Raw genomic sequence first — 18212 nt, forward strand, 5'->3', positions numbered from 1 at the left:
CCCCAAGAAATGCCAAAGAGGAAAGTGAGCACTGCTATTCTCATAAAACCCATCAAAAACTGGACCAGGCACAGCCCCTTCAGTAAGGTGCTCCCAGGACACCTGCTTGAGAACATTAAAACATATAAAGATAAGGGATATGCTAAGCTATATGGAAAGGGGAGGCAGAAAAAAAGTAAGAGGGGTAAAAGCTGTTGGGGTTCTTTACCTAAGTGCTCAGCCTAGGAGAGGGGCCAGAGTTGCCCTGGAATCAACACAATTAGATCTCTCCCTATCTGAGAGGAAGTACTCAAGACTCCCATGTCCATCCGTAATGTCTTCTGATCATATTCCAAAGCACAAAGTATTGAGAAACATCCGGATAATTTAATACCGACCTAAATGAGGCTGCAAAGACACGTCAATTCCATCTACAGGGCACTGAGATGTTTGCCCTCATAGAATATACTGTGTTGCACGTGTTCCCAAGCCTGTGCTTGTGCACACACACACACACACACACACACATGCATGCTACTCTTACCCCTCCCATTCACAGGTATGGATGCATCTTACTCCCACATAACCATATATAAGGGTGTGTGTGTGTCTGTGTGTGTGTGCATGTGTATGCACACATGTGTGCTTCTGTTACTCCCACCTCTCAGTCAATGGGGAAAAAAAGAATGATAAGCCACTAAAGGAAAGTTTGCTTTGAAAAGAACATTAAAAAAAAAATGATGTTTCTAGAGGTAGCATAGAACACCAAAGACTTGTTTTCACTCTGTGGTTATTCTTTAATAGTATTTATCCTGTACTGCATTTTGTACTGCTTATTTTTAGGGTTATTGCTTCTACTTCACACATAAGACCTTGAGCACCAAATTTTTTATATCACAAAACCTCAAAAGTTTGATAAATTTTACCTTCTAAAATAAAAAAGGAAATGTAGCTTGGAGTGGGTGTTCACACTGCAGTACCAGCACTGGCCAGACAATAAGGATCAGGAAATCCAAACCAGCCTTGGCTACATAGCAACTTTGTAGCCAACCTGAGACACCACTGCCCCTCACCCCACCCAACCCTGACCCACCCAGCCCCCACCCCACTCCATCTCAAAACAAAACAAGACTAAAAATGTCTAAATGTTGAGTTCTACTTTGCAAAACAAAGCAACTAGAACTCACACACCTGGGCAGGATGTAGAACTTACACATAAAAACCTCACAAAGTTTAAGAGCTTTTCTGTTTTAATCAATCAGTACAGGACTGTCTAAAGGCAGTGGTTTTCAACCTTCTAATGCTGTGACCTTTTAATATAGCACCTCTTATTGTGGTGACCCCCAACTATAAAATTATTTTCATTCCTACTTTATAAAAAATTTTGCTACTGTAAATTTTTATTTTTTTATTCTTTCATACAATTATATCCCTAACTCAGTTTCCCTTCCCTCCTCTCCTCCAAGTCTCTCCCTGAACCTTCCTTCTCCCCTAGATCCATTCCTCCTCTACAGGCCTCCCAGGGATATTAACACAGCACAGTAAGTTGCAGAAAGACTAGTTACCTCCCTTCATTTTTAGGCTGGACAAGGCAACCGAGTAGAAGAAAAATGGTCCCAAGAACAGGTAAAAGAGTCAAAGACAATTTCCCACAAGAAGATCAACCTATACAAACCATAGCATACATGCATAGAGCCTAGGTCAGACCCCTGAAGGCTCCCTGATTGCCACTTCAGTCTCCCTGAGCACCTGATGAACCCTGGTTGTTGACTCTGGTTTTTCTTGTGTTCTTGACACCTCTTCTGGATCCTATGACCCCCATCTTCCTCAGAATTCCCTGAATCCAGTCTAATAATTGGCTGTGGGCTTCTGCATCTGTACCCATCAGTTGCTGGATGAAGACTTTCTGATGATGCTTATGCTAGGCTTTAGGTTCTGGTCTATGAGTATAGCAGAATCATTTCATTGACTGTTCATGTTTGGTTCTATCCTGGGACTCTGGACTATCCAGTCTCTGCTCTTGGTCCTCCAGGCAGTGTCAGGGGTGAGCTTCCTCTTATAGCATGAGTCTCAAGATGGAGACTGATTGGCTGGCCACACCCACAAATTCAGTGCCACCTTACAGGTAGGATAAATCATATACTGAAACATTGTGGCTGGGTTGATGTCCCACTCCCACCACTGGAAGTTTTGCCTGGTTACAGAAGACAGCTCACTCAGGCTCTGTACCCCTAGGAGTCTTAGCCAGGGTCATCCTTGTAGGTTACTTAGATTTCTACTGCACTGGCTTTCTACCTCACCTTTGAAATGCCACCCAATTCCAGTTGTCTCTCCCAGTACCCTCCATCCTCCTTCCATCAGATCCTTCATGCTCCAGTCCATTTTTCCTTGTTATGAGCTGTAATATACATACCAGATATGCAGATTTCTTATATGCAACCCCTGTGAAAGCGCTGTTTGACTCCCCAAAGGGGTCGTGACCCTCAGGTTGAAAACCACCAGCCTAAGATCTCATGTAAAACCCCCAGTGAGTTATTCTACATATAGCACAGAGACATTCATCTGATCGCTCTTAAAATCTGAATAACGGAATGCTTGTCCCATGCCATACTGGGTTTAGTACAAAGCATGAAAAACAAAGATTTATGATACTGTCATATCAGTACTTCAGAAATATAATTTCATAATAGTACTAAAACATTTGGTGACCCACTCATTATTGATCTATGTCATAAATAAATATACCTGTATTTGTCCATCCAATCTCTATTTCTCTTTCTCTTACCTAACTCCCAGGCACTCTTCCAACCTCTGTCTTCAGGGAGCTGGGATCACAGGAACATCTCCCAACTTCTCATGGACACTCCTGCCACACATTTGTACACACTCACACAAACTCCCTGTCATTGTGTCATTGTGTGGTTGCTCTTTGGGATCACAAGTGCTACTGTGATCAATGACCAATAAACAGCTCCAAGTCTTTCCTATAATTTTCTTTTCCTTTGTTTCTCCAGACAAACAAGTTCAGTCTTGGCTGTCCTGGAACTTCCTCTCCTGACCAGGCTGGACTCAGACTCACAGAGAGCCACTGCCTCTGCCTCCAGAGCTCTGGGATTAAAGCATCAGGAGACTCATCACCCCCAACAGTCCATTGAAGCCACTAAGGGGACACCAGAAACAAGTGGCAATCACTGGCTACAACGAGGGTAGACTAGGGGTATGGATTTGCTGTCCCTTTCTTTAGAGTCAGGTAGCAACCACCTAAGAAATAAGGATGCATACCTCATCTCTTAAAGACAGTAAGGCTGTTTAAGAAGTGCACTGAGTAATGAATTTAACTCATGCACTAGACACTATTGTAAGTAAACTGATGACATTTAAATTTGGCTTGAGACCTGGCAGAACTTATGAGATTAAAAACAAAGTCCACTGTTAATTTTATTTAGAGCTAATAGGCTCTGGAGTGAGACTGTTTCCAAAGAAATCTGATGTTTTATTCCAACCATTTTGAAAGAGAGGAAATCTTTAACTTTCCTACTATTTCTGGATGCAAACATGGCAGATGTTGATAGAGTGCACTTCACTAATCTTCTAATTACAGAATAAAAGAGATCAGAAGCCTTGGGGCAGGGAACTGAGGGCTTTCTTTGCATGATTTACATTCTAGTTAGTGACACTCTTTATGTCCTCGAATACGGTATCAATCCATAATTACAGGTGACCTTCTTAATCCAATATAGACATGACAAGACATACTAAGAACAGAAATGTAACATTGCTTGTACAATATAAACAAGTTATAAAATTTAATGTGGGTCAGTATAGAGTACTTATCTCTCACATGAGAGGCCTCAGTCCAATCCTCAGGAAAAGAGAAAAAGAAAAAAAAAAAAAAAAATATATATATATATATATATATATATATATATATATATGTATGTATGTATATAAGCAAAGGTCATGTATCTGATAGATATAAAATTTTTTATCATACCAATTTTATAAATGATTTTAAATTCTTTACAGAATATCCACAGGGAACAAAGTTACAATCCTCAGATTATGTCATGAGGTATCACTTTAAATTGGCTAATTACTATTTTCATGTGTAAACACTTGTGAGGGGAAAACCCCACATTCTCTCCAAATATAAATGTGACCACTTGGCCACCTAATTAAAAGCTGATGCCAAATAATAATGAAACTCTGTCTAAAATAACTGGCACAAAGCCAAAAGCAGACAAAGCAATTATATAAAATGGTTCATCAGAATACTAGAAAAGCCATGATTTAAATAGAAATGAATATAGGTTTTATTAGCATGAATGAAAAGAAAATTAGACCTTTTTCTTTAACATATTCCTTTAAATTCAAGTGTGATCTAACATCGCAGCCTCTAAATTAAGTTAACTTTTTCCTGTTTGAAGGCTTCTCTAACTTGGTGAAGGGAGGCTTTGAAAAATACACCTGGTAGACTGGAGAGCGAGCTGTTTGCAAACACATCATGCCAGATTTGAACACAGTATTTACTTAAAACTTAACTAAGCCGGTTATTTTCAGTTTGGATATCATAAAACAATTTTCAGTTTTATCTCTGTTGGTGATGTTTTGTTCATGGTGGAATGTCTAGAAGACAAATTTTCTCAATAATGTTTTTTCTTCCTTTCCTTTTGAGGTATTTATAAAACCAAAAACAATTATTTCTAGGTACTTAATTCCACCCTCCAGGGCATGAAGTATGTCTGTTATCATACAGAACACCTAGATTGCTTTTAAACTCAATGATAATTAAGGAACATCAAAGTAAACCCAAGCTGATTCACAGGGAACCTACCTGCACCTATCATCTTCTGGCTACTGAATGACAAATTTCTTGTCCCCTGGAGTTCCACCAAGAGTCGTTAGCTGATTTTTTCCCCTCCCCTAAACAATAGAATGTTCTTTCTTAACATAGCCTTTACTCTTTTAGGGATCAGATAAGTCTAAGCTTTAAATGTAAACCACTGAAGGCAAAGAAAGCAAGGCCAGACACATGCAGCTACAGAAAACTTAAAAGCTCCTCCATGGCCAAGGCAAAAGAAGCAATTAGCAGAAGGAAAGATAACTCACAGAATGAAAGGAAAACATTTAAATTTCTGATATGACAGTAATATCCAAAATGTATAAAGAACTCCTAAAACTCAAAAACTAGCAAAACCTATGTAATCCAATCTTAAAACGGACAAAATATCAAAAAGGGTCCTATGTCTACCTATCACACTCAACCCAAGAGAGCTGAGGCCAGAGGATAAATGGAAGCTACAGCTGGCTCAAGTCCATAACAGCTACTAGAGAGACTGAGGCAGAAGGATGAGAAATCCATGGGTCTAAAGCCAGCCTACGCAACTTCGTAAGATTTTGTCTTGAAATGAAACACAAAAGGAGCTGGACACACAGCTCGGTGGTAGAGTGATTATCTCAATGGCTGAGGTCCTAGATCTAATATCAGTACTGGTAGGTGGGAGGCTAAAAAGGAGCATCATTCCATCCCTAGATTTCAAGGCCAGTAGAGACAACAAAACCACAGAAGAGATATGTCACCTCACAGTTGTTATCACCATATTTATCATAAAATAACAGCAGGCATTGGTGACAACATGGACACACAAAATACAACACATAGATACTCTTGGCAAGAGCATAAAATGGTACAAATGTTATTAACCCCACCCCCAAAAAGGCAATTTCTCAAACTACAAAAGGCAGACTACCACATGGTATGATCCAGCAACCCTATGTCATAGTGTTATCCAGAAGGATGGAAAGAAGGAGGGAAAGAAACGCAGGGGTAAAGTGAGACCACGTTTTGGGGTTTGGTTTTTGTTTGTCTGGTTGGTTGGTTTTGCTTTATTTTTGACAACATTCCAAAACTGAGAACAAGGAAAATATTATGTAAGTTGGACTTCATCAAAATTAAAATGATAGACAGTGTTAGGAATGTTTCTGAGGGCCACTGTTGCTCACTGTCACTAGTATTGAGTTAACATTTAACATGTAATAACATCTTGTCTGGAAAAAAACATTCTTAAACTTCTTTCAAAAAATTTTAAATTGTTTCAAAGGGCATCAAAAATATAAGAAGACAGCTCACTGAATGGGAGAAAGTATTTGCAAATCTTGAATCAGATAGAGGATTGTAACCACACCGTATCAACAGCTTTTATACCTCAACTATAAAAAGGCAATCTAGGGGAAGCGAATGCCTCAGCAGGTAAAGGTGTTTGCCACCAGGCTTGAAATCCTGAGTTCAACCCCTGAAACCCACATGGTAAAAGAGAGAGCCAACATGCAACACGGGACACATAGTCCTAACTTTTACCACATATGTATTTTTTAAGACCACAAGAGGTTTTTTTGGTTTTTGGTTTTGGTTTGTTTTCCTGAAGACAACTCAAATGGACAAAAAGAAGGCCACATGATCCAACAATTCTTCTTAAAGGTATACATCCAAGAGAAATAAAAACATCTGACACTCTCCCAAATAAAGTTCTCAGCAGCATTATGCATAATAGTAAAAAATCCATAAATTGATGATGCTAAAAGAAACCGTGTATCCATATAATGGGGTATTATTAATGTACATTTTAAAGGGTGATTACATGGTGGTATGTGAGGTATCTCACAATAAAGCAGTTAAAACTAAACCACTAGGACTTATATCACCAAGCAGTTGTGGGGAGGCAGCCATAGAGATTACCAAACTGGTTGTTTGGCTAATAGGAATGAGCAGGCAGTGTCACAAAGAGAAGGAAGCGTATGCACAGAAACGCTGTACCTGAAGCCATTATAGTGTATGCTCACTTTAAACTCTGCTTTCCAAGGCAGACATCCCCAAACACTGAGTGGGTCAAGATTAGACACCAGAACCAATGGCATTCATGGTGATTCCCTGCCTTCTCCTCAACAATGAGGCTGAGCTGGGTGGCTAGTGAACCCCAGGGACCTGCCTGTCACTGCCTTCCCAGCCCTGAGAACAGCAGTGAAAGGTGCCATGCTGGCTGGCCCATTATACATGTTGGGGAGCAAGGTCAAGTCTTCATGCTCCTGTGGGAGGCGCTCTACCAACTGAGCTCTCTTCCAGCTCTGAGAGTTCATTATGATGTTTAAAATGAAATCTTTTCCACTCTACATATCCAAGTATTTGTCTTTATTATTATGTGAAAATGACCTGTAATCATTCCTCTTCTCCTGCATATTACAGCAAGCATGAAAACACATGTATAAAAACCAGGTGATAGCCACACTGTACTATGGCAGCCACAGCAAAGCAGGAGCACAAGCAGATTCACGTGCTCCATTTTAAAACCAGATTTATAAAACATACAAATCCCTGTTAAAACATTTTTCACGATTTTGCAGTGAAATTGTAAAAATTATGAGAGGTAAGTAACATAATCATTCACTTATCTTTATTCCATACAAAAATAGTTGTAATGCACCATAATAGTCATCAGAAATAACATTTTCCCCTCCGAGGTTAAAGGAGAAAAGAAGACTTTCATTCCTGTCGAAGGTATTCAATTTTCCCTCAAATGAAGTTTAGATGAAAACAATGGGACTGACAAGCTCCACAAGGCAGATCTTGGCAACTCTCAACTCCATCTATCTCCTTGGCTGGTTAAGCAACATTCCTTCACTAACTGTTGGTCTTCGCAATAACTCCTACAAAGCTCATTGCTGCCTCTGTCAGCCTATCCCCCATGTTGCACATTTATTCCTGGGATGCATATCAACATGTGGCACATGTCCTTGACATGCACAGAAGAGCTGCACCCCAGGACAGCAGCATGCACGACAATAGTCTCCACTCTTGCTTCTTTGTGGTTGCTGGGATGTAACGGAGAAATCTAATAACTGTGACAGTGGGGCCTTTCGGGTTCTCCTTGCCTTTGCAGACAGGGAAGCTGCACAGACGCTAATGAAAGGTTAAATGAATAGGGATAGCTGACAAGACATACAATAAAGAAGGAGCTTGGTAACCCACAGACACTGAGCAGAGATCCTTGGCTCAAGCAGAGAAAGGACAGCACATTGCCGAGTCACAATATTTAAAACAGCTTGCTGTACACAGAGGCTTTGTGTCTGGGTACACGTCTGGCTTTGGACTAAGGGGAAAAAAGATACTAAAAAGGAATTTCAGTATGGGGCACTTTTGGCAAATGTTAAGATCATAATAAGAGAAAAATGTTTTTGTGTGGGCTGTTACATCTCTGTACTAAACACACAAAGAGCAGGGACAGTGAACTCATGAACCCCAGGTCCAGGACAATACTCTACATTTTGATAAGTCTTAAATCCTGTATGTAGAAGACAGACTTGATGTGATTCTCACTGGTTACACACACACACACATGCAGTGACTCATTTAGCAGTTCCACATCCTGCCTTCCATGTGGAGGGATCCCTGATACTGGAGTTCTGGTCCTTAACTTGTGTAATCGGTTACACTTCAACTGAAACCAGCAAGTATCTTGGACTCTGTAAAACTGCCAGCAATTGCTATAAAGAACTTACCAGGCTGGCAATTTGTAAATTTCAAAACAAAGACCTTATAATTTCAAGGGGCTACAACTGTGAAAGCGCTTTAACCAGAACTCTTGGTTGCAAAGCTTAGCTTTGGCCTGTCTCCCCACACCTTCAAGGTTGTATTTCTGTAGGAACAAATCCTAAATCAGTAGACCAAAACAATTTAAATTACTGCTGGAAAAGTGAAAATGCTCCAGAATGTCTAAGAAACTGCAGTAAAAAGGACAAAATTTACATTGTCATATACATAATTTCTAAAGAAAATGGTACACTTCTGTTTTGGCAACAACTTTTAAAATGACATGTCTGTATTACTCCTCTTATGCATATTCATGAGTTAGAATATAGGCTCACAACAAATGGTAAAGGAATACTGAGAATGTGTTTTAAAACAAGGGAGGCTCTTTGAACACCCAAATTAAATTATAGCTAAACTTTTGAGTGGGCTGAGGGTTCTAATAAGCAACAAATAAAGACTTTTATTGGCTAGCAACACAATGAGAGCTACTGTGCTAAGAAGACAAATCTGGGCAGTTTATATCCCTGGATATAAGATTTACTTAAATGGTAAATAAATGTCAAAGTAACATCCCTAAAAAGTAATATGTAAATAATGAAGATCAATCACCATCACTGATTATTTAATACAAACATATCACAAATGTTACTGGTTGGACTGATTAACAAATGCCAAACAGGAAGTAAGAAAACATTCAACTCTGATGTCTAAATGTAGCTTATTTACTGATTAAAAATATACCAAGTTTTAAAATGATTTGCCTTCTATGGTGACAACACAAAGCTTCCTTCTTTTGAAGGAAAGTTTTCTCCATAATCTGGAGTTGTATGCAGAACTACTTGGAAACATCATCCACAGGGAGAAGTAGCTGTCTCGTGACCTGGAGTAGGGTAGCGTGCTCCTCAGTGACTGGATGGGAAGCTGCTTTTAATGGCACCTGGAAGGTGGGCCTGACAACCTGAGAAGGGCTCCTTCAGCTGGCACACTGGCTACACAGTCTCAAACACTCAGAATGTTTGGTTGCACCTTACAGCAATCAAATCACCTACAAGGTAGTCCTAGAAAGCTTAGCTGATTCCTTAACTGTTTTCAATGGAAATTCTGTTGCTTTCACCACTGTGTGTATGTGTGTGTGTGTGTGTGTGTGTGTGTGTTCGTGTGTGTCATGTGTCACCTCCAAGCCTAAACTCTAAGCCAGTTATTGTGCAACATTCTGACTGCCAGAGTTCTTTTTTTAAAAACGGTAAGTATATCTAATAAAATCATGAGGCTCCCTCTAGCTCTTTAGAGAGCTTACTAACCAGCTATACTATGTAACTCCTGACCAGCAAGAGATGTTGCAGGAGAACAGCCGTTTTCAACTCTGTTTCTTGTCAGGATGCAGATGGTAAATGAGACCATCTGCAGAGGAATTCAGAAAGCACCGCTCCTTTATACATTCATCACGTTAAGACTATTAATTGCTCCCAACCTAAGCTTTATGTACAAGGGCTCTATAGTGAAACTGTAACCTGTATCAACTATGCTCACCTTGTATAAAATGAATTTTAATCTCAAAAACCAACATGTAAGCATTTCAAAGAAACCCAACTTGTAACCCGCTCTCAATTTTAAAAGCCTACCTTTAAATTTAAATAGGAAAACCTCAGAGGAGAGAATAACCTGATCTATGAACAGGGTGTCTGTGGAATTTATGTAAAACAAAGATACTGATGGTAATTCATAGAAAAAATCTTCATGCACCATAATAATTATACACAATCCTGTTAATGACTTTTTATTGTTTAATCTTTTCAGCAATTCAGTATTGAATATTTGGGAATTGTACTTATTTAGAAAACTATAAATAACATAGTTGCAATATGCCATTTATGTTTTGTCCGTCTTCCAATAGCCATAAAAGCCACTATTACCCTGGCAGGTCAGGCCAAGCAAGTGAGTGCGAGCATTGCTAAATCAAACTCTTCATCCTTGCTGAAGCCACCTTTCAAACATTTACAAAATATTTAAAATAGCCCTGAGTCTTAACTCTAAATTTAAAGTAAGGGAAACCGCTAGCTTCATCACCTACTTTGGACTCCCTTAATCTAGGAAATATTCCCAGGAACAACAAAAAAGAATAGCTCCCTCTCCTCTGCCACCCCCACCCCCCCCCTTTATTTTTGCCAATGTCCAATTTCTTCTTTTCTGAACAGCTGTATTATCCAACTTAAGTTGCTCTGCTAATTTCAGTCCCTCAAGGACTAATTTGGAAGGCAAATAAAATACAAGAAAAGATCAATTTGCTGGGAAAGATCAAATGAGAAAACTGTGGGTACAGCACCAGGTCAGCACATGGAGAACTAAGCAGACCTGTTCTTCATTAACTGCAGCTCTCTGGGGACGTCACACACTACCTGTCCGTGGGCTTTATTGAACCATCTAACCTGCCCCTCTGTTCCATTCTTCTGGGCCCAAGTGAATCATATCCTGCTGCTGACAAGTTAGCAGGAGACTGCGGCTGCAACATGAAAGTACTTTTCTTTCTTGTCTAAATCAGGCAGATTTTTGAAATGACAACACAGCACTGACTCATGACATGGCAAGATGAAATGAGAGGACTGGGCCGGTCTTAGAGCTCCGCAGATAAAAGTAATCAAATGACACTCATGGAATGCAAATTGGCATTCTTGACTGCAGCAATTGCACAACCAAGAAACATCCCTGACAGCAAGCAAGATTAGGACAAAATGTTATGTAAAGCACTGAACTCAGAAACTCTCACTTGAAATTTCAAACTGTAATACTTACATTTTAATATAGCAACAGTCAGCCCTGCTTTTTGCCTGCTCCTTTTTGTAATCACATATCCCTGCCTGACAGATAACTCACATGTCAGGCAGAAGAGGGTAAGTCAGGTATTAGCAATACACTACTACTATTAATATTTCCTCAATATTTTTAAAAGTCACATGAGGTTGGTTTTTACCCAAAGTTGTATATACAAACCCAACTTAATATTCTCAGAGGATTAGGGGGTCAAGGCATTTCAGACATGCTTCCAGAAAGATCCTGTACACAAAGTTCACATTCAGGTTTGCTAGCCCTTCCCTCAGGTGAAGACATTCCTATGCTTTGGTAAAGTAATTAGCAGTCTGGATTTTAAATCCACTGCTCTCCGGGAACAGAAAGAGTACCTACAACTCAGAACTTCATTAAAAGTGAACAAGTTTAAATGAAACGGCTACAAATATGATATAAAATACAGAGCCTTTAAGGGCTCACAAAGGATTCTCGTGTGGATGATTCCAAAGAGCGAAAGGAAGTTCTATCAAACTTACACAAGGCTTAGTCTAGAGGAAAAGTTCAGAGCAGAAACACTTAGTGTCAGAAATAAATTCCACCTAAAGCATGTGTGTCTGTGCACAAAACCATCTAAACGTGCAGAATAGAAAACGATGGGAGACAAATGGACTTAGCCACCGCTCAGTGATTAGTATATGGGAACAGCTCTGTTCACAAATAGTAACACTGGCCAGGGGAAGAAAAGGCATGCAACTGGCTTTTATAATGTTCTGTAAAATGCTGTTACAAGAAATTCTCCAGCTCTAAGCAGATATATTTCATATTTTGTTTTGATCCCTCACTTAAACACAGGATCCAACAACTACAAGTGTTCATGAAGTACTTAAAAATTAATAAAACAGGTCACTTTCTGCCACTATAATCCTGGGTACACAGGACTATTTTATGATGTCTTTTGTTCATCAGTTTTACAACAGCTTGACTCTAGGGTAAATGGGATGCATCATAAATCGCACGCTGCTTTCAAAACCTCTTTAATTTCTGTCAGCATTACTGTAACCGCAGTCCTAGGTGCATTTTGTACGTGTGTGTGTGTGTGTGTGTGTGTGTGTGTCTGAATTTGACAGTACCATCTCCTACATTCCAGTTGTGACTTTGATCTCTGAAACAAGAGATGTCACATCAGGGGGAAGGGAAGAGGGAAAAATGTCAACCTTCTATCACCCCGTTTCTTATACATCCCATGTACACAGGACCCACTCTGTATCTGAGCCCCCAAGTGGGGCTAACAGCAGCGACACTGGGTGGTAGGGAACTCCAAGAAAAAGCATGGTCAAGCCCCATTTCTAACAAATGAGCTCCCAAAAGCAGACAGTGCTTCCCAGCTGCAGAGAAGCCAGTCCTTCCAGGGGCTGTGCTGGAGTCTCCCTGTGCTGTGCCATCCTGTTTCCTCCACCACTTGGCACTTACAAGTAGTTGGGGTTTTTTTTGTTTGTTGTTTGTTTGTTTGTTTTTTAATCTTTGCCTCATCCCACTGGAGATTCCGTCTAGTTTTGTGCTGAGCTCCAACACCACTGTACTTTTTTTTTAATTCTGCCCCCCTTTCACGTCTCAAATCCTTCAGTCCATTCGGCATGTATGTAAACGCAGTGGGCTGGCTGCTTCAGAACCGCACTTCAGGAAAGCACACACGTGTCCGTCTAGCAGGATATGACTGGCCGCATCTGAGTCCTCCGCAGCCGCGCGGGCATCTCTGGGGTCCCCACGCAGGCCGCGCCTGGGCCCCCTGCACCTTCCCTCCCCCGTGCCCAGCTGCCGCTCCGGGCTCTGAACAGGCAGGCAAGTTGGGAAAGTTGCCGCGGGATCCAGCAGCCCCGTGTATCCCGGGTCCCCGCGTCCCGCGCCCTCTGGAGTCCCCGACTGCCAGCCGCTCACCTAAGGCTTGGGGAAGCCCTTGCTCCCGTCTGCCCACCCGCCCGCAGCCGCCTCAAAAACTTGGGGCCAAGTTGAGGGGTGGGGGTGGATTTCGGGAGCGCCGCCAACTGCCCGCCTACTCACGCCGCCGCGCTAGAGGAGAACGTGGCCCGCCGTGGCCCCGGGGCGTCCCGCCGGGCTCTGTCCCTACCCAGTGCAAATGCAAGCGGAGAGGAGGTGGAAACTTCTTACCATCTCAGCACGCTGGTCCTCAAGTGCAGCCCCCACCTCTTGGTCTCCTCTTAGCGGCCGCGCCCCTGGGCCGCCTCAGCTCTCCACTAAGACTGCTCCCTCCCTGCCTGTCCAGGCCGTGCTCGCTGCCCGCGCCACTCCCCACCCGCCCACGCGCGTGCACTCTCGCTGCGGCCCCTCGGCGCTCAGGTGACTGATTTACACCCGCGCCCAGGGTCGGGCTCGCTCCCTCGAGCTCGGAGTTGTCCCGCTCCTCCCCGGGCCGAGGGAGAAAAAAAAGAGGGTATGGACAGTCCGGGAGCAGGGCTGCTGGCAAGGCAAAACCCGCAGTGCGCATGCGCCAAATCCGCAGTGCGCATGCGCCAAACCCGCAGTGCGCATGCGCCAAATCCGCAGTGCGCATGCGCCAAACCCGCACTGCGCATGCGCCAAACCCGCACTGCGCATGCGCCAAACCCGCACTGCGCATGCGCCAAACCCGCACTGCGCATGCGCCAAACCCGCACTGCGCATGCGCCAAACCCGCACTGCGCATGCGCCAAACCCGCACTGCGCATGCGCCAAACCCGCACTGCGCATGCGCCAAACCCGCACTGCGCATGCGCCAAACCCGCACTGCGCATGCGCCAAACCCGCACTGCGCATGCGCCAAACCCGCACTGCGCATGCGCCAAACCCGCAATGCGCATGCGCCAAACCCGCAATGCGCTGTGAAAACGTCTTCTCTCTGGCCTGTGCATGTAAAACCCCAGATTTCCCACCTGTCTCAGCCTCTCCTTTATATGTGCTCAGGCGTGTTTCCATCTATGAAGTGAAGATGGCGATGTGTGTGTGTAAGGATGGGGGAAGACGTGTGCTCTGTAGTGTCATGTGTGAAGTTCTGTGGTGTACGTGTGCTTGAGAGTGTCATGCTTATCAACCATGTGGGTTCCAGAGCCCACATTATGGAAAAAAATTACAAAAAAGCTGAACCCCAAGAGGAGAAAATCTCTGTTAATATCGGGTATCCTACTGAGAAGTCTTGAGAAACTGAGTTCTTGCCATCTCAGAAAGCAGGCTGACTTAAACACCTATCATTACAATGGCCAAAACAAAGGTACCACTCCTTGTCTACCGGGGTGGTAGATGAAAATCCATGCTGAGCCTCGGGAAAGGAAGCTGAGCTGGACTCTCCCACCAAAGAAACAACTACCTCCACAAGGCAAGTATGGGCATTCCATGGGGAGGAAGAGGTCCACCTCCCGATTTTCATCTGGCCTTGCTCCCATGTTTCAAGTTAATGTTTTAGCTCAGTGAAAGTAATTACCAGCCAGGCTCTGCAATCCATCATTCACCCTGGGCATTCTTGCTGATTCTTTCTTTGGTCTATAGGACACAAGAATCTCTTCTGTTGATCTGTAAGTGCAAAGGAAAGGTTTGGTTGTTACTAGTTTCTTGCTATTCTAAATTTCTGCCAAGTAATTAGACTAGAAACTGAACTATTTTCAAGTTTTTTAATTGAAGCTATGGGGGTTAGAGTAGTCATAGCCTCTAACAAAAATAAGATTAAAACCATACATCTTTGATGCCCCTCCCCACACACACACACCTCTTCCAAGTAGAATGGACAAATGTAATCTGACTCTAGACAGTGAGCTCAGGGACTTGATCCAAATCACCCTCCTTCTAATTTAGGTCATTTGGCAAGAATACCTTAGTAAATTAGCAAACTGCATATAAATTTACAAAAGGTATTCCTATATCCTCATATCATCCAAAAGAAAAGCATTATTGGAATCCTCACTGCATAGACAATGAGTGGAAAGTTCAGAGGTTAGATGCACTATCCCCAGGAACACATTTCACAGGTTACAAAACAAATTTACCCACTCAAAACATTAGGCTTCTATACATCTTTCCAAGTAACTATAATACAGGACAGCTTACATGAGTTCTAACCAGGAGTAATATCCAAAATTGATTAGCTCTTTGGCGTTCATCACACAGTAGGCATTGTTTATTTTACATACTCCACTAAACTACAGATGTGACAAAGGCATTCTAAAATTCCCCCTTAATGCTGCCTACCATGCAAGTCTGTTTCCTTTACATAAGTACATTGATTAGCAATGTAAATACAAGTAAATATAATAAATTTATAGATACATATGTATGCATATAATATATAAAAGACCTATGTCGTAATAATCACAGTAATGGTAAGTTAAAATACATCAGTTTAAAACATTCTGTCTTTGGTGATCAGAAACCCTATGGATATAGGATCTGTGGCTATACACACTACCAATCTAAACATCAAATGGCTGTGTGTGACAGCTAGCTTGTTCAGACAATGCTTCATTTGACAATGGACCATGAGAACACGGTGGTCTCACAGACTGACATGAAGCAATTTTTATAAAATGATCTAATGTACACATAGTTGAAACAGAAAAAAAAAAGAAACTGAAGGACAAGAAAACAAAGGCCTTATTGTTGGAGCAAAATATTGATGGTAAATTATCTGCTTACAAATAAATCTATGATTAAAAAGAAGAAGAAGAGAAACCAGAAAAACTACTACAGACACATTTGTGCCTGAGGAGGAGGCAGTCCTCAGAAGGGCTTGAGAGACGGTGCTAAGCAAATGGGCATCTTCATCTTGTCACACCCACGGACGACTTTCCAGGATGACAAGATATGATCCTGACCTTGTTTAGACTTCAGCTCTTATATTAGCTTTTAATCAGAAAAAGGTTTTAAATGAAAAATGTCTTGACAACAGTCAAATAATCTTGTACAATGTATCCATATGTTAATCTAAGTATAAGATTCAAACATTTAAAAATAAGTTTTATAAAATGCAAAGATTCAGTAACTTGATTAATTACTAAAGAACTACCCAGTACTCCCAGAGCTCCGAGGGACTAAACCACCAACCAAAGACTACACATGGAGGGAGCCAGGGCTCCAGATGCATATGTAGCTGAGGATGGCTTGTTGGACACCAAAGGGAGAAGAGCCCTTGGTCCTGAGAAGGCGAGATGCCCTAGTATAGGGGAATGCCAGGACAGGGAAGAGGGAGTGTGTGGTTGGTGAGCAGGGGGAGGGGGGAAGGGTTAGGGAGTTTTGGGGGAAAGCAGAACCAGGAATGGGGACAACATTTGAAATGTAAATAAAGAATACAACTAATTAAAAAACCGATCTACGTGCAGAGAGCTTACAAAGTCTACAGTAGTTTGTTATAATGCCCCAGGTCCTCAAAGTCACACACCATTCACTCACCAACTCACCACGGCTTTAGGTTTGTAAACTCCACTCATACAAGTGCACCCTATGTATGCTTGATTTTCAGCATTTCTACTGTGTTCTTTTTGTATCTTTTCTGTGTTCAGATGTTTTTAAATATAAAAATATCTGTTCCGGTTGGCTACAATATGCAGAACAGAAATACGCTGTATAGTCTTGTGACTTAGGAGCAAGATAATGTATCACATAACCTTAAGGAATAGGCCACACCATCTAGGACTGTGAAGACTATTCAGTGATGTTCACATAATAATTCAATCTAAATGTCCTGGCATGTTCCTGAGGTTTAGCGACATGAGAGCACAAATAACACAACACCTCTCTTTGTCACTGAATGAAACCAAGGCACCAGGATCTACAAACAGAACAAGCAACATCTTCTTTGGTGTATAAAAAAGGAAGGTCAAGTGCAGAGTGATCAGCTCTGCACATGTGAAAATGGACTTCAACGGAACCAGTGGCCTGCAGCGATAGGAGCCCCTGGGACACAAATGTGTTTTAAACATTTTCATTGATCATGTATGTATGTCAAAGGTACCTGTTTAAAACACACTCATATAGAAAAAAATGCTTTTTGTACTACTTACCACTGAGTAAACAAACACAAGATTTAAATAATTTTCAGTGCAACAGACCTGGAATTTTATTCACCACAGCCTAGTGATTTTAAACGTCCTGTGACCCTCTTAAGTGCTGCCAACATCAACATCTGGTACCTGCACAAAGAAAACAGATTCTAAAGGATTCTTCAGAACCCTTTCAATTTCATCATATGCTTAATATGTTTCTAAGATTTTTTTCTCTTCTTTCTGATACAGCAAAACATAAGTACTTTTTTTTAAAAAGTAAGAAACTGTTCTAAGAGATAGCTGAAGGTTGAAAAAATAAGTATCTGAAATCGAGTTGTTGCTTATTTCTTCACCCCTCTAAAGAGTTTATAAACAGGGATCTTAAAAAATAAAAACTAAAAAATAAACAGGGATCTTTAATCTGATTAAACTTCTGAGTAGGACCACCCCCCTACAAATACATGAATATGAAGAAGAGACACTGAAACCCAAAGCATAGCCTCCACGCATGTATTTCTTCTTCCTCTTGTATTTTCTAGCACAAGGATTATTTTATGACCACACCGTTCAAAGATTGTAAGAAAAATGATCATATCACTGTGGAGAACTATGACATACACTGTTTTCCAAAGCTATACACTAACAAACTGTGTTAGGAATCTCAAAAGAATCCAATAATTATTAACTAAACTAAAATACTTAATATAGAAGTTCAAATTGACTTCCAAAAAGTAAATCTTGCTATAGGGGAAATCAACTACATATCAAAAAGAAGTGACCTGAAGAACATTTTTTTTTAAGCTAAATTACTCTAAGATGCCTTCTTTGGTTTAAAAAACTGT

The 18212-nt window shown here is 41.4% G+C and overlaps 1 protein-coding gene across 11 annotated transcripts in view; it reads right to left on the minus strand.

Moving 5' to 3' along the window:
* Window positions 1–18212, minus strand: part of LOC127663791 (uncharacterized) — a 741437-nt gene that overhangs the window by 535872 nt on the left and 187353 nt on the right. For 8 of the 11 annotated variants that reach the window (XR_007973019.1, XR_007973018.1, XM_052155517.1 and 5 more), the window contains exon 2: window positions 14820–14908. The exons of 2 other annotated variants lie outside the window; for them this stretch is intronic. Coding sequence is in view for 6 of the 9 variants with exons in the window: in XM_052155517.1 (XP_052011477.1) it covers window positions 14820–14856 (37 nt within the window). In the remaining 3 variants the exon portion in view is untranslated. Of the gene's footprint in view, window positions 1–14819; window positions 14909–18212 lie in introns of those variants that run through there. One more of the 11 variants, XR_007973028.1, reaches the window with a different exon arrangement.

The sequence above is a fragment of the Apodemus sylvaticus genome, chromosome 13 (genome assembly GCF_947179515.1).
Source record: "Apodemus sylvaticus chromosome 13, mApoSyl1.1, whole genome shotgun sequence".
Lineage (NCBI taxonomy): Eukaryota > Metazoa > Chordata > Mammalia > Rodentia > Muridae > Apodemus > Apodemus sylvaticus.